Source organism: Myotis yumanensis, unplaced genomic scaffold, assembly GCF_028538775.1.
Source record: "Myotis yumanensis isolate MYYU_CA2020_CCGP unplaced genomic scaffold, mMyoYum1.0.hap1 SCAF_13, whole genome shotgun sequence".
NCBI classification, from domain to species: Eukaryota; Metazoa; Chordata; class Mammalia; order Chiroptera; family Vespertilionidae; genus Myotis; species Myotis yumanensis.
Genome location: NW_027223764.1, coordinates 4,289,924 through 4,314,153, shown reverse-complemented (window position 1 = coordinate 4,314,153; position 24,230 = coordinate 4,289,924). Strand labels below are relative to the sequence as shown.

The 24,230-nt window shown below is 50.0% G+C and overlaps 1 protein-coding gene across 3 annotated transcripts; it reads left to right on the top strand.

The window, feature by feature from the left end:
• Positions 1-2,352: 2,352 nt before the first annotated feature.
• CUNH10orf143 (chromosome unknown C10orf143 homolog) lies at positions 2,353-23,406 on the top strand. Of its 3 annotated transcripts, XR_011473530.1 has the most exons (5): positions 2,353-2,477; positions 9,007-9,171; positions 9,280-9,342; positions 22,722-22,907; positions 23,003-23,089. XR_011473530.1 is itself a non-coding variant. In XM_070432108.1 (4 exons), exons 1-4 carry the CDS (start codon positions 2,409-2,411, stop codon positions 23,102-23,104), a joined length of 399 nt encoding a protein of 132 aa, XP_070288209.1. In that variant the 5' UTR covers positions 2,353-2,408; the 3' UTR covers positions 23,105-23,406. The 3 variants fall into 3 exon arrangements, 2 of the variants coding, with proteins under 2 accessions (XP_070288209.1, XP_070288210.1); XM_070432108.1 differs by lacking the exon at positions 22,722-22,907 and having other exon boundaries at positions 23,003-23,406; XM_070432109.1 differs by lacking the exons at positions 22,722-22,907; positions 23,003-23,089 and adding an exon at positions 19,303-19,863.
• The last annotated feature ends 824 nt before the right edge of the window (positions 23,407-24,230 follow it).

Sequence of the window (24,230 nt, the reverse complement as noted above, 5' to 3'; positions counted from 1 at the left end):
GGTATGTCTTCATTGTGGTAAAGCATACATAACATACAGTGGATCATTTTATTTTATTTATTTATTTTTAAAATATATTTTATTGATTTTTTTACAGAGAGGAAGGGAGATAGAGAGATAGAAACATCGATCACCTGCCTCCTGCACACCCCCTCCTGGGGATGTACTCACAACCATGGTACATGCCCTTGACTGGAATCGAACCTGAGACCCTTCAGTTCCCAGGCCGACGCTCTATCCACTGAGCCAAACCGGTTAGGGCTACAATGGATCATTTTAATCATTCTTCAGTGTACAGCTCAGTAGCATTAAGCACATCCACCTTTTTGTCAACCCTCCATGTCCACAGCCCTTTTCACTTTCTAAACTGAGACTCTGTCCCCATTAAACAATAGGTCCTCTGCCCCCTCCCTTCCCGCCTCTGAAAATCTGAAAATTCTATTCACGGAGAGAGACCACTCTATCGTCTGTCTATTCCAGTACTTCAAATAGTGGAATTACTCTGCATTTGTCCTTTTGTGACCAGCGCATTTCATTTAGCATAATGCAGCTGGTTGCACAATTTCCTTCCTTTTTAGGCTGAGTAATATTCCATGGTCTGTATCTACCACATTTTGTTTATCCACTTACCCATCTATGGACACACAGGTCACTCCTACCTTTTGGCTATTATGAATAGTACTGCTTTGAACATGGATATTCTAATCACTGCTTTCCATTATACTCAAAAGTGGAATTGTGGAATCATATGATAACTTTTTAAAAATTTTTTGAGGTACTGTCATACTGTTTTTAGTAGTGGCTGCAACATTTCACATTCCCACCAGCAATGCACCAGGGGTCCAATTTCTTCCCATCATAGCCAACAATGATTTTTTTTTATTACAACCCTCCTAATGGGTATGAAGTGGTATCTCATTGTGGTTTTGATTTGCATTTCCCTAATGACTAGTGATATTGACTATTTTCTCATGTGTTTATTGACCTTTGATGCATAAAAGTTTCAAATTTTAAAATAGTTCAATTTAGGTATTTTCTCTTTTGTTGACTGTGATTTTTTTAAAATGTATCTTTATTGTTGAAAGTATTACCTTTGTCCCCTTTTTGTTGACTGTGTTTTATGCAAGACTCCACTGTCGTGAAAGTCTCCCTTTTTCTTCCACCGGTTAATGTATTTAACGTTTAAATAACGAGCACGTTAACTATCATTTTATTATTTTTAAGGTTTTAAAAAATTTAAGATATTAAAAATTCAATAAACATACTAAGTAAATAGGGTACAAAGTCCCACTTGTCTTTGAAGTCAGAGTTGAGCCCACTCTCTCTCCCTACTGCGAACCCCAATACCTGTCATGATGGTCCCCCGGGGAAAGTCTGCCTTACCATTTTTAACAAGTGTCACGAATATCTTCCCTCTAACACGACATACAGTAGGTGTATTTAGAACGATGCGGTGTAGCTCAGCACTGTTTACCAACACCAGGCACCTGGGTACCCCAGCTCACCATGCACACAGCCGGAACCCCACTCCCAAGGGTCAGGCGGAGAGGCCATGGTTTCCCCTTGTACACAATCCAAGGGCCCCGCGAGCTGCCCTCAGCCAGCAGAGAAGTACTGGCCCTAGGGCAGCGGTTCTCAACCTGTGGGTCGCGGCCCCTTTGGCGGTCCAACAACCCTTTCACAGGGGTCGCCTAAGACCATCCTGCATATCAGATATTTACATGACGATTCATAACAGCAGCAACATTACAGTTATGAAGTAGCAACGAAAATAATTTTATGGTTGGGTCACAACATGAGGAACTGTATTTAAAGGGCCAGAAGGTTGAGAACCACTGCCCTAGGGTCTCCGGACCGGAAGCCAAAAGGAGCTGGAGACCGAGGAGTCGCCCCAGCAATTGTACTTGCCAGCTCCCGCCAGGAAGTGAGTCCGCCTCATTGGGACTACAATTCCCAGATACCCCGCGGTCTCGCCCATTCTGATTGGCTCACTGCGCCTTCTATCAGCCAACCAGCCAGGAAGGTGGCCAATTACGAGGGCGAGAAGGCGGGCGCTCCTCCCTCCGATCCAAGGTCTGCAGTCGAAGCGTGGTGGGTCCCTTGAAAAGTTAAGTTCTTCCGACCTTCACGACCGATTCAGTGATTGTAGAAGCGATAGGCCGGCCCTCGTTGCAAAATAATGGCCTGGGACAGGCGTCCCTTAAGTCCAGAAGACTCTGGTCTCCGCTACTGCTGCCTGAAGTTATCGTCCGCAGGACTCAAGTGGTCCGGCGGAACCCCGCCCCCATTTCTCATTGGCTCCCGCGGGACACGTGGAGGTAGAGGGCGTGGACGCGGCGGCGTGGGCGGGGCGCCCAGCTTCTGGTGGAGATGATAGATAGTCCCGGGGACTCGGGCCTGTGGGTCGCATGGACACCCTGGCGCTGGGCCGGTGGCGTCGGCGGAGGCCGGAGGAGTTGCAGGTTCCGGCAGACGCGGTGAGCCCCCATAGGCCTGGGCGTTGGGAACGGGAAGGCGGTGTCCTCGGGCTGGCCCACAGTGGGCTTCGCGTCTCCTGGCGGCCTCTTCGTTGAGGCGCCCTGGCTGGCAGCTGCCTGCGCGCACCTGTTGGGGCGGGACCAGAGGTGGGCGGGGCCTGGGGTGGGCGGGGCCCTCCCTCCTGCCGCGCCTGCGCAGAAATCGGGACTGGTTTGCCGCCAGACCCGCACGCTGTCAGGCACTCGGAGCCCAGGGTCCCTCTAGGTGCGCGGGCCTCCCTGCAAGGCTGGAGGACTCGGCATCTGGGCCTGGGAGCGGCGTTCCTGCGCCCCGCCTCCACGTGCAGGCGCCTGGCTGGTGTGGTGGTAGGAGTGCTGGTTGGGCAGACGGGTCAGTCCCGCCTGGGTTGAGTGCTCTGACCGGAGAGAACCGGGTGGGAGGCGATGGCGTGGGTGGGTGGTCAGGTGGGTGCGAGACTGGGAGGAAAAACAGTGTAGGACGCGGGAAGGCACCTCCCCTTTCCGGGGACGGAAAGAAGTCCGTGGGGTTGAAGCGGGCAGCACTGGCATCCTCCGCCTCTGTCCGCGGATTGCTGGCTCCTCGCCACCTCGGTGAAGTCTCGGTTCTGCCCCAGAGCGTGGGCCCGCTGCCTGCACACCCAGCGTCGGACGTTTTCCTGTCTGCTTCTCCTGGACCTACAGGCTCCAAGAGACAGATCTCTCCCGAGGTAATACGGAACGCTTTTTCCAATGTTCCGCACAGTAGGACAAGTGGCTTACCTTTCTACCCTGCAGCCTCTGTTTCCTCGCCACCCACTCACTGCCGGATCACTAGGCCAGCATCACTTACGTCACAGCCACACCCCACTTCCAGGGACCATGTTACTAGGGCACAGGTGTCGCTTCTGTAACAGGGCGACTTCATACCACATTGGCTCAAACAAGTTGGATGGATTCTCTCCCTTAACAGTATACAGGTGAGCAGTCCAGGACAGTGGAACATGGGTACCCTACATGCAGGTATGAGACCGCTGATGCCCAAATCAGAGACATGCAGGGAGGCCAGCTCCTTCTGTCCCAGCTCTGCCGCCCCCCCCCCCCCCCCCCCCCGCAGTGCTGTCCCCTTTCGTGAGGTCAGCACCGGCTCATCACTATAGTGCTCTCACCTTCTAGACTGGGGAGTCAATAGTCAAGTGACTCGATCACACTGACATTTTAAGAGCTTACTCTGGCGGCTCTGTGGGAACTGAAAGGGGTGGTGGTCAGAAGGAAGGTATGGGTTGAGTACATCCATCAGGGAGGCGACAGAAGGTTGGCCAGAGGACGGTGAGATGGTGAGAGGGTGAGAGTAGACAGCAGTGTATTGTGGAGGAAGAACGGACAGGTCCTGCTTATGGAGTGGATGATTGTAAGGATCAAATGAGAGAACAAATAGGGAAACACCCTAAACCGTAGTTTTTTTTGATGGGAAGGGATGTTTATTAGGTTCTACCTGTTGTAAGTAAATTTGTATACCCGCTTTCCTTAGGATTCTCAATTTTAATCAGCAATATAACAGATTTATATTGTACTTGATAAATACTGCAAGCCTAAGATTACCCCCCAATAAGTATAGTATGTGCATTTATGTATTTTTACTGTAATTCGAAATACAAGTGATTATTCTTTGCTCTTCTTTGCTTATCTTTTTCTAGATAACTCGCTCTCATAGAATGAAGTTGGCATCCTTACTTCGGACCACTGGCTTGACTTGTCTCCTCATAAGTGTCCTTCTCTCTGTCAGGCTAGATTGGTCCAGAGCAGCGGTTCTCAACCTGTGGGTCGCAAACAATGAAAATACATCCTGCATACCAGATATTTACGTTACGATTCATAACAGTAGCAAAATTACAGTTATGAAGTAGCAATGAAAATAATTTTATGGTTGGGGGTCACCACAACATGAGGAACTGTATGAAAGGTTAGCGGCATCAGGAAGGTTGAGAACCACTGGTCCAGAGTGTGGACCTGCACTGGAGGTTGAGTGTGGCTGTGTACAGAACGTTGAGGAGTCTTAAGGCATGGTCAGAGCTGGATAAAGCACAGCATCAAGATACTCAGAGTTGGTTGACGTCCTCTATGCCCTGATAACATGGGAGTTGATGGCGGGACTCCTAATTTCTGGTCTTCTCTGTAGTTGACATTGTGCCAGATTTCACTGTGTTGTAGAGCAAACCTCCCAAGTGCAAGGTCATTTTCCAAATGAAAGTGTCATCGAGGAGGGATCTTTGCTTGATGGAAACCATGCTCTCTATCTAAATGGCGGTCTGTAGGGCCTTATTAATCTTTCTCATCAGCATTAACCGTTCTGTACTCAGGGCTGATGGACGTCCGTATCAGCTACTCCATATCAGCAAAAGTAAACTTTCCTTACTGTGGTAGAATTAAAACCAAACTCAACTAAAATCCTCACTCAGCAAACTGTTTCTAGTAACTAGGACTCAATTAGCCAGCATTACACATTTATAATACAAATGAATAAAGGCCATTAGTCAGTAAAAACCCTCAAATACCTTCAATCTGAAAGGTTAGGTGTGTGTGTGTGTGTGTGTAGACTTACCATTAATTACATTACTGAGTTCTAATGATTTACCTTGGTATTCTAATTCATGGTATATATGCTTAACTCATATATTAGCTTATATATTATATACGTTCATTCAAGGTGTTTAATTTTTAAAAAAATATATTTTATTGATTTTTTACAGAGAGGAATAGAGAGTTAGAAACATCGATCAGCTGCCTCCTGCACACCTCCTACTGGAGATGTGCCCGAAACCAAGGTACATGCCCTTGACCGGAATGGAACCTAGGACCTTTCAGTCCGCAGGCCGATGCTCTATCCACTGAGCCAAACCGGTTAGGGACAAGGTGTTTAATTTTTAAGAACGTGGCCTTTTCTCGCTGTGCTGATTGAAGTGAACACACGGTGCTCTCTGTCAGTGTTCAAGGAAGTCGGTATCTGTTTTCTTCACTCTCCACATTCTTCTCTCGTATAGAGCGGAAAATGGGTTTCTGGAGGTGGCAGCCTGCCGGGTTCAGCCTCGCACGGCTGGTACCGGCCTTGCTCTGCGTGCCCCGGCCTTGTACCGTTCATTGGCTCCCCAGGTTCGTGGGGAATGCGTCTCCAGTCTGATTGCTACGCGGGCTCACTCGCATCAGCACGGAAGCCGAGGCTTTGAATTTCATTTCTGCCCAAATGTGAAACCCTTAACCCCTCCCCTCCCCCTCCTCTGCGTCCACTCATCCAGCTCCCTGGGCCCCATCACTTCCAATAAAGAAGCACGTCCTCGGCAACACAGGCGCGGCCGCACCCCCTCGGCGAGGGCAGCTTGTCTCTCCCAGGCCTGTCTACTTTGTTCCATCATTGAGGCAACAGGATACATATCTTCTAGTTTAATTTATGCATCGTATCAAGTGTCTTCTCTTCATCGCGTTCCTGCTTCAGTTATTCTCTGGCGAGGTTGCTGTTCGATTGATCTCCTTCAATTATTGTTAAGTAATGGGGTCTTCGTGTAGGCGCGGGGTTTTAATTTTGTTTATACAGTGTGAGTGTCTTTATAGTCGGGCAGTAAATCTCCATCTGCCTTATGAAGGCTGACAGAGCCTCGCTAGAGGGAGGGGGGAGAGCCGTACACGCAGGCATCCGGCGTGAGCGGCCTCTGCAGCCTCCTTTTGCTGTGGTCCAGGCCAACCCGCGATGACCCGACTATTTGCCGAGTAAGTGTCCAGGTCAGTCTCAAGCAGTCAGCTCTCAGTAATCCACAGTAAATAGCAGCAAACATGAATAATTTAATCCACTCAGCTGACTGAGGGCCATCAAGCCGGTGATCCCCACGTTCCCTGGGGAGCCCAACCTTAACCCAGCACCTTGGTATCAGCTTGGGACCTCCTTTCACCTGCCACAGAGGTGGGGAGCTGGCCTCCTCGGCCACCTGAGCCCCTCGAAGAACCTCGGCTTGTCACCATGGATACTCACAAGTCTGCTGACCTTCACGTGCCAGTTGTTCTGTGACCCCACCCAGAAACGGTTCAGATGTCATCCTGGAGTGCGGGGCATGTCGCAGAGGCGGTGCTTCTGCCTCCCATCCCCCACCCCTGCCCTGTGCTTTCCTTCTCAGCAAGTCTGATGTCACTCAAAAGGCAGGGAAATAGTAGGGGTGCTCGTTGCTGAGTGATGTCGCTGATGGAAGGTCTACGCCTACGTATAAAATGGCATGGGGCACATGGTATTTCCACTGCTTCCCTTTAACACATTATTTTTTAATTAAATATTTTTTGTTGGAAGTATTACATCTGTCCCCCTTTCCCCCCATTGACCCCTTCCAGCCTACCCCCACCCCCCACCGCAGGCCTTCACCACCCTATTGTCTGTGTCCGTGGGTTGTGCTAACACAGATTATTGAAAGCTGACAATAAACCAGTTTTAACATGTCACGCCTCTTTTTATAAATTAAATTTATTGGGATAACAGTGGCTAATAACATTATTTAAATTTCAGGTGTCCGGCTTTACCATGGAACATCTGTTCTGTGCTCACCACCCAAAGTCTAGTTTTCTTCCTCAGCACGTATTTGACCTCTTTTACCCTTTTTTAAAAATTTTCGTTGGAATTCTCCTTGGGTACTTTACACTTTATCCTTCATTTCTGACGTAATTTCGTTTTCCCCTTCCATTACTTTCCTGGGTTCATTCACCTTTTTCCTTCTTGCTCCCTATTTTTGTCCCTTTCTGTTTTTAATGGACATCTCTAATTCAAGGTGATTTTCGTCTCCAGTGTTTGCTTGAATACGTTTAGTTACGTTTGCAGAGTATTGAACTACAGTTTTCTTTTGGTTCATGGCGGTTTTTTAGGAGGGAATTTCTATAACGTTGGTCTTTCTATAAGACCCTGGTCTGATGGCACCTAGTCCAGTCAGTGCAGCCGCTGTGTGCGTGTGTGCGTGCGTGCGTGTCAGTGTCTGACGGGAGGGCGTGAGCCTCCTGATATCATGGTCCTCTTTACTTGTAGGACCCGAATTTTCCCTGCTTTTCTTCTTTTTACCTTCACCACCAGTTGCCAAAGGGCACCTCGCCCTCCTCTTTCCCCTGTTGGCCCTCAGAAGCTATGAGTTGTGAAGAGGCCTCTTTAAATGGTGTTTGCTCCTTAGAATTGTGTGGACTTTGCAATCCCTTCCCTGCGTCGATGCTCTGGGCCACGCAGGGGCTGTCACAGCTCTTTCGTGTTTGCAGTGGTCTCTCCGGGGCCATGGTGATGGCTCTCACCCTGTGTTAGTGGCTCCTCACAGAGCCGGCCTCAGTGGGGGTGGGCTGGGAGCCCGGGGACCCACACTCAGATTTGGTGGTGTTTCTCTTTGTACCAGCCTTATTTTCAGATTTTGGCATCTTCTGTCTTTAAGTTTTGCTCGGGGTATGGTTTGGTGCAGAATTTTGAGTTTCTCAGGCTTTAGTTTCCTGTCGTTTGGGAAGAACTGTAGGAGTAGGTAACTCTATACCCGCCCTTGTCTTCCGCCACCTAGAGGTCAAGCGCTTACCCCAAGAAAGGACTCCAAGTGGCTTAAGGGTCTCACTTTAATCTCTACGTATCTGTTTTAAGGCATGTTAGAGAACAGTAGAGCCAGCAGCCTAAACCTATGAGAGAAAGCTTCTATTGAATAAATCCATTAAATAAGAAGGTGTCAGTTTAGAAAATATTAAGTAAATAACAGTACAGGTAATAAGTAATTTGGTACAAATCATGATGATGGTTTGCAAGTGACTGAAGAAGTTGTAGCCACGGGGGTCACGGGCAGGAGCGGTCTAGCAGCCGGGCCTGCAGGCTGCCCAGGGATCCAGGGACACCGCTGGGGCTGGGCAAGGCCATGGCATCTGACTCGGGTCAGTGCGAGTGGTGCCCTCACAGTACACAGCCTTGGCACTCTGAGAGCAATCTTTCCTTTAGCTTTAGGGGGCTGCTCTGGTAGTTTACCTTTCGCTCCAGTGGAAGCAGAAACCAAATGCTAACTTTCCCAAAGGTTATCAGTTAAGACTGTGTGTGCAGCTTTTGAAATAAAATTAACTGGGTCTTCGGTGTCCGTAAGAGAAAGAGTTATTCGTGTGTGGATTATTCCTGTTGTGTCACTTAGTACTAGCAGAATGTGTTGCAGCATAAAACTAGTTTCTTGAACAAAATTTATGGGTCTTGTACATTTTCAATATCAATAAACCAGTCACAGTAGTTTATGACAAGATTTTCTGCTCAAATTGTTAAAATGACTGTTTTAAATCTGTAAAGCTAAGTAAATATCAGACAATTTAGGAAATAATGAGGTTAAATGTAATTGATGGCGGTTATTCCTGAAGATAAAGTTTAAAGTCATCCCCTCAAATGTCCTATAAACTTTCCCAGCTCCACAGGGTCTGTATTTGCAGCTGAAGTTTTCAGGAAGCAAATTTAATTAGCGTTGTGTGCTTTACGAGGCCATCTCGAGTGAAATTTTGTTCGTTTCAGAAGCGGGTGTGCAGGAGCCTCGAAGCAGCTGCGCAGGAGCGGGGCTGTCCCCAGGCGAAGGCCGGCGCCCTGGTGTCCTGGGGCAGCTGGGAGCTGGAGGCGCAGCCCGGAGGTCGCCTCCCTGCGCCAAGGCCAGCCAGCGGCCAGGGGCCACCAAGTGCGGGGGTAGGTTCCTGTTCCTGCCATACCAGCTGGGAACCCATTTAAATATTCTAATCAAAAGTGTAAATAACCGTTGTTCTGATCCATCTGCGGCTGTGATTTGTCAACCAGGTCCCCCCGACCGGTGGAAGGAGCTCCGCCCAGCCCTGCCCGAGATGTATTGCAGGGGAGTCTGTAAGTGCATTCACCTTCTTGTGTCACATAAAGGGTAGACTTGTTCTTAAATATTAGATCCATAAAACAAAGTTAATAAAAAAGGCAATTACGCTTCTAAGGAATGAGGGATGTAAATAAAAAGGTGCCGCTTGATTTAAGCTTTTCTTAGCATTCTACTGGGGTGCAAACTCATTTGTCTCCAGCTTCAAGTTGGAAATAGAAATTGCAAATATGTTTAAAATTCTTTTTAAAAGCAGGGTTCAGGGAAGGGAATTGGAGGACCTCTGGGAAGAAAGGCCTGCTCTCATTTAAGTATCCAAATAGGAATCGGTGTTGTTTTTTCTCATCTCTGATAAGCTTTTCCTTCATGTTTCTATAAACTCCCCATAAACCAAAGATTTCAGGAGAAATGCAATATTCACACCATTAATTCAAAGTCAAGGGCGGTCTAACACTGCCAGGGCCCGGTTCTCAGTCTCCTGTGTCAGGCGGAATATCATAAAGTATACATTAGCATAATCATGCCTTGGTTATTAATTTTGAGCTTATTCTAAGAACAAGTTAATATATCTTTGATAACCTCTGTAATTCTTGGGGGTTTTTCAATTTAAAAATTGGAATCTTAATATTGTAATAAAATAGAATTATGTTTAATTTTACATAGAAACCAGGAGTGTGTGTAAGTGTGTGTGTGTGTGCGCATGTCTGTGTGTGTTGTCTGTGTATATCTGCTTTTGCTCCCTAAAGATTTTTACAGAAGTACATTGTTCTGATTTTGATAAGCAAAAGATTGAGTCAACGAATTAGACCTTCAATTGACACATAGCAAGTTATTATGTTTTACAATGATAGGCAACGATTTTGTTTTAAACCAAGAACTGGGGGGGTGTTAGTTGTCACCTGTGTGCCCCTCTGCTCACGTGAAGTCATTAGTCAGGTATGAAAACAAAGCCCCGTGTCAGACCCGCCCTGCGAAGGCGCGCTCTTCTTCCTCGGTGCTGTCCTTAGGAATCTCGGCCCTCACAGGTTATGTGCTTCCACGCAGGGGGGAAGGCCAAGAGCCAGCACCTGAATTTACTCTGTGTAGGTAGCTCACGCGACTGCCACACACACACCATGCAATGCAAAGAAGTAATATTTACCTTGAGAAATGGAACCCTTTCTGGGCCCATTGCTTATTGCTGCCGCCCTCCCTTCTCATCCAATTTCGGTGTCTTCCAGACCCACCCGTGGGGCACACACTGGGCATGAACCGTGGATCTCTGTGCTCTCAGAGCTGTGCGCTGGCATGAGTGGCTTAAAGGAAAAAAAATTTGGCTCAAGCAACTGATTGGATCATTTTGGCTAATATTCTGTTTGAACAACAGTACCTATTTGATTAGGGTTTTTCCTTCCTTTGTAATTCCCCAAGCTTGCCTCTGTTCGGTTTCATAGGAAATGAGTCTATGAGCAGAAAACCTATATTGATATGTAAATATATCAGTTTTTGGTTAATGCTTGATATTCTTTTTCATCTAAATTTCAGAAACCGACTTTAAAAAATCAGTTTCTCTCTATTTGTAGTTATTTTCAATAAAATTTCACCCAGCATTGGGTGATTTAATATTTACACCCACTATTTCTAAAAGTCTTATGTAAATAAAGATTGAAATATGAATTCGAAAAGTCACACCTCTTGATATTTGAACAGACTCTAGCTGCATATATCTTCTTTTTCTAATAATATGGCTACTTTCCCTCCTAAGCTTTTAAAATAATAAGACACTATTTTTGCATTTTAGAACATTGAAAGTCCAGTGTTAAATAAAAAGCAAATAGTATTTTTAGCGATGCAGGATCCCAGGGAGCAGTGCTTAACACAGATCACCGGTGGGCGTAGCCCTGCATGTCAGACGGCTTCATTAAACATGCCATGCCACGCACCAGGCCCCGCCATGCACCAGGCCCTGCCATGCACCGTCCCCGCATGCACCAGGCCCCGCCATGCACCAGGTCCCGCCACGCACCAGGTCCTGCCATGCACCAGGCCCCACACGCACCAGGCCCCACACACACCAGGCCACACACACACCAGGCCCCGCCACGCACCAGGCCCCACACGCACCAGGCCCCGCCACGCACCAGGCCCCACACGCACCAGGCCCCGCACGCACCAGGCCCTGCACGCACCAGGCCCCGCCACGCACCAGGCCCCACATGCACCAGGCCCTGCACTCACCAGGCCCTGCCCCGGACCAGGTTGCACCAGGCAAAAGTGCCGCCCACCCAGGCCCCATCCCCACCACTGGCCCAGGGGTAGTTTGTGTGGGATTCTTAACGGGGATCTTGTGTGATTGTGAGCTTATTTGGTGCTTTCCCCAAAAAACCCCTTCACATCCTAATTCCCTGGTACGGTTCTGACCCCAGTGGGATATCAGCTGATCAGTTCTGCCCTGAATTCTCCAAGTGGCTGTCTCAGTTCGGTGCCCGAGTTCCTGTCCTCCTTCTGTCCCTAAGCTTTTACTTTTTAAAAAAAAAAATATATCTCACTGATTTTTTCACAGAGAGGAAGGGAGAGGGATAGAGAGCCAGAAACATCGATGAGAGAGACACATCGATCAGCTGCCTCCTGCACACCCCCCACTGGGGACGAGCCCGCAACCAAGGTACATGCCCCCGACCGGAATCGAACCCGGGACCCCTCAGTCTGCAGGCCGACACTCTATCCACTGAGCCAAACCGGCTAGGGCGCTTTTCCTTATTTTTATCATGAGTCATTTCTCACAAATGCAAGGTCTTGACTGCTCACATCTGCCAGGATCTTCCCCTACCTTCTCATGCTAGGTCGCTGTTATAATGACACTATTTCAGTAGTCGCTGATGTTGTTCTTTATAGTAGTCACTGTTAAGGTTGAACTCATATGTATTGTTATTTAGAAACATCTCTCAGCCCCGAGTTCCTCTGCTCGTGTTACTGACAGTTGGAACGAAACCATCCTCTACTCACATGGTAGGACATGGTGGTACGTCACTCGGGGTCTCTCCCCGACACCGGGCCAGGCTGCCCTCACTCTGTGCACCATCCCGTGCTGCCAGTCTGGAAGCAGTGCCAGTGGCCGCTGTCATTGGCAGGCTTCCTCCTTCCTCAGAGGTTCCAGAGCTGGACCAGAGCAGGCTTGGAGCAGGCTTCCTTTCTCGGGCCAGCTCAGCCCAGAGGGTCCCAAGTGTGACCAGGAAAGCACACCATTCTCTGTAAAGTCAAACCCATTAAACGAAACCTAAGGAGGCTGCCAGAGCTCTCCAGGACAATCAAGAAAGATACATGAAAGGGGTGGCATGACAGGTACATGAGAAGGGGTGGCCTTGTCAGACAGAAGCCCTGGGAAGAACAGATTGGGGTGGTAGATGAGGGGCAGGTCTGTATTCTCAGCACCAAGTGTTGGAGGGGATCTGGCCCCTGACACTCTGTCGCTCCTCTGAGCGGGAGCCCTTCAGGGAAGGGGCCACCCTCAGATTTCACTGGGTCAGCAGGACAGTCGGTGGCCTGCTTTCTCTCAGCGCTACCCCCCCAGCTTTGGGTCCCCTGCTCTGTATTGCGGAGGCTGCATTTCCGGCCTCCCTTCCTCTGGTTTCTGACACTGGACACCAGCGTGGTCGGAGGGGGTGGCAGCCGGAGCATTTCTCCCTCCTTCCTCCTTAAGGGCAGCCTCTCAGCGCCTCCCTCCAAGGTCCCGGCTCCGCAGAGGGGTCCCTGTGGTCCCAACTCTTGCTGGCCCTCCCTGCCCAGGGTGGGCGTCCCACAGTGGGGGTTGTTGGGTTGCCTCCCCCGCCCTGTGTGGCTAAGATTTCTTCCACCATTTGTGTCCTTGAATCCCGTGTTCAATTTCCTGTGTTGGGAATACCTAGATTGGACCCCACCTGGGCTAATCAGCTAATGCATGGACAGATTCCCCTGGAGAAGAAAAGAAAAGATAGCGTGTTTTGTTTTTGTATTTGTTTTTAGTTAGTCCTCACCTGAGGATATTTTTCCATTGATTTTTTTTTTTTTTTTTTTTTTTTTTTAGAGAGAGTGTGGAAGGGAGAGAGAGACAGAGAGAGAGAGAAACATTGATCTGAAAGAGACATATCAATCAGTTGTCTCCCGCACGTGCCCTGACCAGGGCCGGGGATCTAGCCTGCAACCCACGTATGTGCCCTTGACCGGAATAGAAACCCAGACCCTTCAGTCCGAGGACCAACACTCTATCCACTGGGCCCAACTGGCCAGGGCAGAGACTGCAGTTGTAAACACAGGCCTCTGGGCCTTTGTGGCCCCGCTCAGGCTCAGGGTCTTGGTCCAGGCTCAGCGTGTGGAGTGGCAGAGCCAGTCCTGGCTGTGAGTCACACGGGGGGGTGTTACATTGAAAACTACAGTCAGGCCCTCTACTCTGGCCCATCACTGGGGTTCCTTCGCTTGCTTTTATCTGGCCTTAGTGGGCTTTACTGCCCAAACTGGAACCCAATATGGAAACCATGATTGTTGGCATTGCTGACCAGCACCCCACCCCCACTTCCCAACGAACTGATTTGGGAGCCTAGCCTGTTGGGGGGGCTGAGGGCAGCTGCTGAGGGAGTGGCCTTCATCAGCCGCTGTGCTGTTCACTGTGACACTCACTTTTCGACTCCATTGCCTGATGGCGGGGGTGGGTCACTGCAGGGGGAGGAATCGAGGGCACGGGAGGGGGCTGTTGGTTCATTGTTGCCCTGTAGGTGCAGCAGGAGCCCAAGCGTGATGATGACTCTGATTCTAAATGGACATACATTTTTTTGTACTTTTGTCTCCAAGTGGGTGACCTTTAAAATATTTGCTTTATTTGTTTGCCTGTCTGTCTCATTGGTGATTGCTTTGCACATCTGCAGCATCTAGAAGCATGGTAGCAGAGCAGGAGCCGGCCTGGGCCCGGCGGAAGCAAGGCTGCCTGTCTCCTGTGCCCGCCTGTGCTCGATACCGCTGGCCCAGGTGTCAGGCCGGGACCAAGGCCAAGGAGGGAAATGTGATGTCCTGACATAGATTAAGAGAGATCGATGTGCAGTGGTTCACTCCGTGTGTCCTGTTTCAACAGCTAGTTCTTGTCAGGCCTTTATTCTTACGTCCTGAGAGGAGAAAACGCAATCATGGAGTTATCAACGGGATTTCATTGATCATTCTGTAAGAATGAAATTGTGCTCCGTGCATTTCCCCCCTCAAGGTGTCAGGGATCCTGAGTTCATCGGTCTAACCCCGTCAATTTAGAGATAAGGGCAATGAGGTCCACAGGGGTTAAGTGATTGGCCTGCCATGCAGCGTGGCTGATGGGGAGGCTGGCTCCAGCACGCACCGCGCCCGCCCCTCCTGTTCTTCTTGGCTGGTGTGTGTGTTTACAGCCAGCGTGCCAGCATCACTTCCCAACACTGGGCGCAGCGGCCTGCTCTGACACCCCAAGAAGGGCAGCAGGGAGATGGTGGGTCTTCGTGGACCTCATTCCCGGAGACAGTGAGAGCTGCTTGGCTCAGACGCAGGACTGAATTATTCAAACTGTGAGCGAATAAGCTGGCCAAGGGGAAACTTGGGCTGTGCCAGTGCAGCCAAAAGTGAATCCCAAAATAGATGCTTTTGAATAGACTCACTGCCACAATCTTCCGATGGAGCTTCTGATAGTGAATGCTTTCTCTGGAATGTGGGTACCAGAAAAATAGTGTTATTAACCCCTAGAGTGCCGGGCAGCGCGATCTCGCTCCTCCTGTCTTTCGCCAAAAGTGCCGGGAGCGCTATCAAAGCTTCGACATGGCGTCCAGTTCTAAGTCTGCTTTTATTAGTGATGATGATATTGCTAAATATGTCAATGTAGTAAAGGTTTCCTTAAGTTTTTGAATATGTAACTTCATTTACTTGCGATGCATAATTTTTTTCCTAAACTGCTGTAAAATCAGCAAAAATGCCTTGGCAATTTTAGCATAGTTCCCAGGATATTGGTTGGCACTCAAAGGGTTAAAGAGCGTTAACTTAGATCATTGCTAGGCTCTGAAGGAAGAGAGCCTTCAGATGATGAGACGAACAAAACAAAAACCTTTCTCTAGGAGTCAAATGTGACTCTATGAGGAGATGGTGGAATGGAATAAAAGAAAAGTTAGCACTTTAAGAAAAATGCAGTTTAGACTTCTTATAAGCATGTTATACTAAGCCAGGGGTCCTCAAACTACGGCCCGCGGGCCACATGCAAATACAAATATTGTATTTGTTCCCGTTTTGTTTTTTTACTTCAAAATAAGATATGTGCAGTGTGCACAGGAATTAGTTCATAGTTTTTTTTTTAAACTATAGTCTGGCCCTCCAACGGTCTGAGGGACAGTGAACTGGCCCCCTGTTTAAAAAGTTTGAGGATCCCTGTACTAAGACGTGCCCCTCCTGCTGGGAAAACAGGAAGTGCATAGTTAATCCTGTAAGTGAAGAGGGAGCACAAAACACACCCCTCCCTGCTGTCCTCCGTCTGGCTTTTGTTGGGTTTGGCGCAGGATTGGTCCAGGGGCTGGGGGCTAGGATTCTAATTCCCAGTGGAGGTGTGGGAACCAGAATTTGCATAAAGCTCAGAGCCTTGAAGACCTGTCGTACCTTAGGGCTTAGAAATTAAAACACCAGCAGTGCATGGGGGTGGGATCCAGTTTTAGTCTACTGTCGTAAGTGTTTACTTCCACGTCCTGCGTGGTTCAGGGTTCGGGTCTGGAAGTGGAGCCGCACACAAATGAAATAGAAAAGACACAAGATAATTTGGGAATATGGGGGACCAGGGGAGCAAGTCCAACTCAGGGAGAAGGACTTCCACTGTGCTCAGGCCTCACCAAGCTTTTATAGTGAGAGGTAAACAAGGTAGTGATTACCATAGTTACACAGTTCTTGTGAGTTTCACTTGTTTTGACCATGGTTACACTTCCTGCACTTCCTCATCCCATTAGCTTCCCAGATAAGATCTAGGGAGTGTTATAAGGTCAAGCCTAATTATGCTGAGAGGACTGTGCCCTCTAAGCTAGGACTTGTTTGTGACTTTGCCAGCAGGTCAGTCCCAGGCTTAACCCTGTATCAGTTTCCCACAGTCTACCTCAGCAGCACAAGAACCAAAAGCCAAACATTAGCATAAAAACAGGTGCAACTATTGAAGACATTATGGTCTTTCATCGTGACAAATGCAGAATTATCCTATAGGCATTCCCCACCAGAGCATACAGGATGCAGAGATGAAACAGCAGCACATAAACAAACCAGCCATGGCTGGGGGTAGGGGGTCAGCAACTACAACAAACAGGAGAATACAAACCTCCAAGAATCTGAAATAAATGAAGTTTACTGTAAAGATAAGTATTTTAATTTTTAAAAATGATCAAAGGAGAAATGGAGCCATAATGAAAGAATAGAACAGTATGAAGAAAAAGCAATTGGAAGATTAAAAAAAAAAACACAAAACTTCTTAAAGTGAATGATATGGTCATTGAAGTTAAAGAAAAAAACCATCAGATTAGACACAGTTGTAGACCAAATTTGTGAATTACAAGATAAATCAGGAAAGTTTCTAAAATGCACCAAGTGGAATAAATGGAAATTAGGAAAGTGTTTAGGAGTCATAGAGGAAAAAATGAGAAGATGTATTAGGAAACCCAGAATGGAGGAATATTAAAATGGGAGAGGAAAATAAAATAAAAAGATTTGAAAAGAATAAGGACTTTTAAAAAGATAATGGCTGAGAATTTCCTGGAATTGGAAGAAAGCCAAACAGTTTTGAAGCAGAAGAACAAGATGAGGGAAATCACCTATCAGATATCCAGACATATGACAGAGCTGTGATAATTAAGATGATGTGTTATTAGTCCAGCAATGGACACATGGGCCAATGAATAAAGTCAAGGGCTTTAAACAAACATATGTGGCAGCTTATACTTTACAGAAAAGATACTACACATCAGTTGGAAATGACAAGGCATTCTGTAAATTGTGCTGAGAGAGGCCCTGTCTTGTCTCTTGACCCATCCACCCCTCTCCCTCGCCCCCAGCAGCTCGGAGTGAGCTTCCCAGACGGCTGTCTGACCTCCGCTCCCCAGAGCTGCTCTTCCCTGCTGCTGCTGAGGGTCTCAGGACAAGTTTCTAGGTCAAAGAAGTTCGAGAAATGCTGAATCCTTTTCCTCACTTCTTTTTTTTATTATTTCTTTTTTTTGTAATATATTTTTTTTATTGATTTCAGAGAGGAAAGGAGAGGGAGACAGAAACAACATTGATGAGAGAGAATCATTAATCGGCTGTCTCCTGCAGGCCCCACAACGAAGATCGAGCCGGCAACCCAGACATATGCCCTGACCGGGAATTGAACCATGACTTCTTGGTTCATAGGTCAACGCTCAACCACTGAGCCACTTCTTGTAGATTTGATGTGCATTAGACTAGTAAAGACCCTGAGAGTCACAGTAAGGAAACCTGTTCATTTTCTTCATTGTCCTTTTGGGAAGAGTGCTCGAACACACGGGCTTCCGAGACTGTTGGGGAAACAGCCTGCTGGGTAAATTCAGCGCCCGCAGTCACCATGGTGCTCAGGGCCTTCCACAGTCTGGGCACTGCTGGGCTCTTCAGGCAGGTCTCCCATCACTCCCGTGTGCGGCGAAATCACAGCCTCTCCGTTCTGGAACCTTCTGACCTCATGCCGTTCTCACTGCCTGGGATGGCCTCTCCCACCCTGTAAGACTCTATTCCACCTTTGTGGTTCACTTGGGACACGTGGCCTTATGTGAAGCCTTCCCCGACCCTCATCAGGTAGAATCAGTGCCACCTTAGCTTCGTTCCCATCACCTGAATGGGCCGTCCGGTGTGACGGTTGCTGTCAGTCAGGTCTGAGTCTCTCCTATTGGTCCCTGTGGCTTCGGGCACACCTGCTCGCCGGAAACTGGGACACCATCATGGACTTGGCTGCTGTTCTCCCCACCGCTGGGCCCACACCACTCTTCCTGGCATCCAGGGGCCCACTGCCATCACAGTGTGGTCTCGGAGGGCAGGGCGGCCTCTGCCATTGGGCCACAGAGCCATGCTGTTCCTGCTGTATTATGGCCAAGTGTGACAAAGGTTTCTAAATGCTGGAGAGACCTCGCATTTCACGGTAGCACAGTGTCCGGCCACCTGTCTGCCACCAGCCGTCTGGCTCCCCCAGCTCTCTCTGCGGGGAGGTGAGGAGACTCGAGGCCTGGTCCAGGAGACAGGGCAGAGGGCCCTGGCCGGATGGTGGTGAACCTGGGCTACTTCCATGTCCCGTCCCCCCAGGAGCCACTTTTGTGTTGAATCTCAATTCAGTATTTGGACATCATTTTAAAAAATTCTATTTTATGAATATATAGATTTTTTATTCTCCTTTTTCCTCAGAGGCAAGAGGAGAAATAACATTTATTAAGAACATTCTAAGTGCGGGCGCTGTAGGAAGCGCTTTAACTATCTTAACTATAATATTTTTACATTTGTAGGCATCCCCCGTTTTATTGCGCTTTGCTTTCTGGTGCTTCGCTGATACTGATTTTTTTTTTACAAATTGAAGGTCAGACCCTCCACCAGCAAAAAGATTCTGACCTGCTGAAGGCTCAGATGATGTGTAGTATTTTTATCAAGAAAGTATTTTTAAATGAAGAGATATGCATTTGTAGGCATAGTGCGAGTATTGCACACTTACTAGGCTATAGTACAGTGTGAACAATGTGCACTTGGAAACGAACGGATTCGCGTGATGAGTTCTATCGCGATACTCCCTTTATTGTGATGGTCTGGACCCGGCCACCGTGTCTCCGAGGTCGGCCCCGTACATTCTGTAGCACACACCTGCCTCAGAAATGAGGCCTCATTCACCGGGGTAGCCAGTCACGTCAGGGGTAGCAGGTCTGTGTGTCGGTGAACACCCAGCCACAGTGGATGAACTTAGTCCATGAAAATTAATTCCCACGTGTGCTGTCTTATCATTTTAGGGCCACTTTACCCATTCCGAGAATCAGTAGAAGATGGGAGACGGAAAAGGAACATTCCGATTTTGGTTTGGAACCTCCATGTGATGGTGTACGTAACCCTCTTACGGATGGGTGTGGGTGCACACCTGTGCTCTCATCCAGGTACCCCATCGCCCTCTGCGACCCAGCCAGGCGGACCCTGTCACTTCCAGAGAGACTGCAGATCGCTAGCACCTCCTGAGCCGTCTCCCCGTGCGTCCTGGTGGGAAGGAGGGCAACTGTGTCATTGGGACGTTTGAAAACTTCAGTTATCAAATTTCCTATGAGGCTGGAGAGCCCTGTGGCTTCTGGAACCGTATCCAGATGCGGCCCCCCTTTTGTACTTCTCAGTGGCTTTGTGGGTGTGTCCAGGGCTGCTCATGCATTCTTTTTAATGAAAAGACTTATTTTTATACTTAAATGCCTTATAATCTTAAACTGAATTTTACCAAGTGCTGGTGTCCAAGCCGTGCTGTGTGATTCTGTCCCTGGAGTTCATCAGGCACAGGGCCCCTTTGACATTAAATGGCAATTTCTCATTTTCTCGGGTTTTCGATGTCTCGTCTGGCTGCGGAGACTGGTGTCACTTTCCCTGAGTCGGAGGCTTCCCGGGGTGTCCCGGTCACCTCGGACAAGGCCCTAACAGTGGAGCTGGTTATGGGGTTGCTCTCGGTCCTTCCCCTTCCCGCACCAGCGGCGGACGAAGCCCCTGAGCTCAGGTGACTTCATTGCGTTACCCACGTGGGCCGGTTCTCTGCCGGCCACCAACCCTCCGCCTTGGCGCTCTGAGGAGCCCGAACCATGAACAGCCACAATGTGTAGTTGTGGAGGGATTCACGTTGGAGAGACAGACAGAAGGGGACAAGGAGCCGGAGGACACTAATAAATGCCGTCTGTGATGTGGGCTCTCAGAACCACTGGAAAGGAAGCTGACGCTCCAGCCGAGCCAGCGGCCAAGGCAGTGGTGGGAGGAAGGTGGGGGGGGGGGTGGCATAGAGGGTGCAGGTGGGGGAAGGGGTGCCTGCTTCCAATGGCCTGTCACCCCTGGCCTGTGGATAGGGTGCCCACAGACTGGGGCTCCATCCTTGGCTTTGGTGGGTGGGGCCAGGGAAGGGACATGGCCAGACCAGCCTCCCCTCGTCCTGCTGTCCTCCAGCTCTGAGAGGGAGCGGGACAGTCAGTGGTCCACAGAGATGGAGGCAAAAACAAATCCATTGTGCTGAGCCCGAGGGTGGCGCATGGAAGAGAGAGCCAGGTCCTTGGGAGGATGCTGCGGGCGCTGTTGGGGCCTGAGGCGCCTCTGGGAGAAGCCGAGCTCTGGAGGCCCTGGGCCTCCCCATTACCCACTATTTCCCTACCAAGCACCCAGGTCCGCCCCCCCCCCCCCAAGCCTTGAACAGACCCTCAGATGTCCTGAGTGGACCCAGGATGAGAGAGAGCAGATTGCCTCCATCACCCACGCAACAGCTATGATGCCAACGAGGTGACATAGTGAGCGCTTAGGTGCAGCCAGCATTTCCCTGGCACGGCCTTTGACGGACACCTGATTCCCATGACGACGCGCGGGCATGTGCCGGCCTCGCCCACTTTACACATGGCACCAGGTCCGGAGAAGCTGTGCCATCTGAGCCACTCAGCCGGTTGGAGGGCGGCTCTCAGAGCCCACCTGGGTAGCAGCAGGAGTCTAGGCCGCTCCGAGCTGTGATGTGACAAGCCAGGTGACCATTGTGGATGGAAGGCGCGCCTTTTCCTTGCAAACACCTGGGTAAGAATGTGTGTGCCTTTCCTCGCAATCAAAATACTGCCTGTTTCTAGAATGCAGAGCCTCAGAAAGCAAGAGTGCACACACACACACACACACACACACACACCCTGAGAGGGGGTGGACACTGCCCACCGCCCTACCCTGGCAGGTAAAGGGACTCCCCTGGGGAGACAGAAGTGGCCTCTTCAGGGAGATGGGGAGCCCCACACTGTGCGGAGGTGCGATGATTCAGTCAGGCTCTCATCGGCTCGCTGTGTAGCGGGTGCTGGGCGGGAGCCGCTGGAGCTGCCTGTGGCCTTGCAGCTCCAGAAACCCGCCCAGCCCGTCACAGGGGCAGTGGCAGCAGCGCCGCCCGTGGCTTCTGCGGAGATGGCAGCTCTACACGTGGAAAGGAGCATGGCCAGCTTCCTCTCTGCAGTATGTTTCCCCGGAGAGACCACCACCATTTGATCTATTTTTGATTAAAATGTAAAAATTAAAAATTAAATCAAATGGTGTAACTCCTTGGGGAAAACACACTTGGGTTATGAAGTATTCCCCACAGTAACCTTGAGACTCTCCGGCAGCACTGTCTCATCCGTGGGTGGTCCGTGTATGTCCCATGTAATTAAAATGAATCGCCTGCCTTCCCATGTATGGACGGTGGGCTGGTGCCTCCAGAGCAGGTCCTGGTGGCGGAGGCGCCGGCACCGGCGGAGGGGACAGGTGGTGCTGCCCAGCCAGCCAGGACCCCACGGGTGTCCAGCACGGCCCCTTCCCCTGCCAGCTCCCCGGTGCGGTCTCACCCGGTTGTCGACGAAGGTGGGCACTGCTCCTGCTCTAGCGGCCTAAGCGCATTTCATGTCACCTCACCAATGACGGGCACGGCCCCAGAAACAAAGCAAGCACCACTGGGTTTCCTAGGAAAATGTGCTTCGCAGAATCCAATCTAGGACTTACTGTATCCGACGACTTTGTCCGTCTGCCTCGGCATCCGGGAAAGCCTGTGCTTGATGGGATCAGGGCAGGCGCCTGGCAAATGAGATGCCAGCATTTGCATCCACGCTGCCCATGGGCACGTGCCACGCCGGCATGACGGGATGTGACTGAGTCGTGGCTTTATCTCCACTCATGTGGGATGTGGCTGCCCATGGGTGGCTGCCTAGTGACACTTTCCCATCTGTTTTCGTGATGCCACTGGATAAAGACATTTCTGGAGTAAAGGGTTTCGCGTGGCACCACAACACTGTGGCATCTCTAAGCGAGTGAGTGTGTGAGGGCGCCGGGCCCAGGGTGGCCCCAGAAACGCTGAGCCCGGTGTGTGAGGGCCCCGGCTGCGGCTGCTCTGTGGTCAAGTGCACACGAGTGGGGCCCACGCCGTTTTAACCACCAGCCAGTGTCACATTTGACTCGTACATTTCCCTCTGGTCTCGGAGGTTCTGGCAGCAGGTCTGGCTCGTGCACGTGGTTAGCTTACAGCTACCCCAACCCAATAAACAGCGATTCCCTAATCGAATCTGATACTAGTTCAAGTTCAGTTTCTCCCACGTGATGCGGTCCCACCCTCCTTCCCGGGGCTCCTTTCCCTTCCTTCGTGGCCACTCTCCTGCTTTCTCACCTTCGCATGTCTCCTCCGGTGAACGCCACGTGCCTGAAGACGTCTTCCCCATGACAAAGGAGAAGTTCTGAACTGGAAACCAGTGGGTGCCCGGAGCCCCCTCAGGCCCTCCTGTCACCCGTGGGCTGGACACAGGACCCTCACCCTCTCCCTGCGGCTGTACCTGCTGCAAGCCGGCACTGCGTGCCTCTCCCTGTCAGGAAAGAATTAAAGACAACATCTAGGGTAGGAAGCAATTGTGGAGGGTGCAAGTTTCTGGCCAGGCAAATAAATTGGATTTAAGTATATTACAGTCATAATCTTTTTCTGCCTCTCTCCAGACGGTCCCTGTACATGGAAAAATGAGAATGTATTCGCAGACAAAGCGTGACCTGAGGGAGAAGCCTGCCGGAAGCTGGATTTTCAATAACATAAGACAATAAAGCTTAGACGCCTAACCTGCTGCAATATGGTCAGAGAATAAAGAGCTTAGCTGCTAATAAAAGGGAAGGGGCTTCCCCTCCCGCCTGACGACGCGGACCCCCCAGAAGGACACTTCATAAAGATCATAATGGGTTAGCTGGGATCACGCAGACACGGGGCCCCTTGTTGACCGATTGTCTGACACTTGTCACCTATGGGTCTGATATTAATAAGTTCCGTGTTGATTTCCTTGGGGTATTTTTGTCCCTGTAATTGCACACCTTCCTGTGGTGACCCTACGCGGAGTGACATGTGGGCTACAGGTACCTGATGGCAAGATGCATATGCGTCACTCTTCTTTCCGGGCTGTGCCCACCGTGCCATGGCACCTCCCTCGGTGGGCAGAGGACAGAGCCAGCTGCCCCTCCCTGGAGGCCAGGCGTTCCACCTTCTCCCACAGAGGGGGCAGTTGGTGAAATTCAGGATCCGGAGTGACTTTCCTCTGAGTGTGTTTTCTTACTTTATTGGGAGATTAATGGTTGCCAAGCTGTTCCCCAGACAGTATAATTGAGGCAGATTTCATGAATGTACTGGGTGAGTATGATGCATAAATACAGCTGGGAGAGGGGCAGTGCTTGGATCGATGTTCTGACCTGTGAGATGCCACTGAACCAGCGCATGGCTGCAGAGAACTGTGACATCACCCACACTTCCTGCCTGTCTACCCCTTCCCGTGGGGCAGAGGGCCTAGGCCCTGCCCCCACCCCACAGCCTCTCCACCTGGACTGTCTGGTGGTGCCAGGCTGATCCATGCCTTACTTATCCTGTGCCAGGCTCTTCTCTTTCATCTGCAATTTAAAATGATGAAGCCAAGTTTTCCAGAACATTCCACTTCTGCTAATTCCAGGCGTTGCTTCATCCCTTGAGCTGCACCTTGGAGAGCCTGCCCCATTCCACTGGGACGCATCTCTGTTGAGGTTTCATTTCTGGGGCAGTCCCTAACCAGAAGAGGTGCATATGGGAGGGCTGATGCTCCTGGAGACCCACACTGCATGCCCTGCACTGCCGTTCTCCGGGGACCCCATCCCGGTCCACTTGGAGAGGGAGCAACACGGCACAGCGTGCCCTCCGGTGGGCTGCACGCCT

Coding starts and splice junctions, on each gene's coding strand:
- CUNH10orf143 (XM_070432108.1), top strand. CDS start 2,409: ATGGACACCCTGGCGCTGGGCCGGTGGCGTCGGCGGAGGCCGGAGGAG. Junction 2,478..9,006: donor TGCAGGTTCCGGCAGACGCG/GTGAGCCCCCAT, acceptor TGTTCGTTTCAG/AAGCGGGTGTGCAGGAGCCT. Junction 9,172..9,279: donor AGGGGCCACCAAGTGCGGGG/GTAGGTTCCTGT, acceptor TTTGTCAACCAG/GTCCCCCCGACCGGTGGAAG.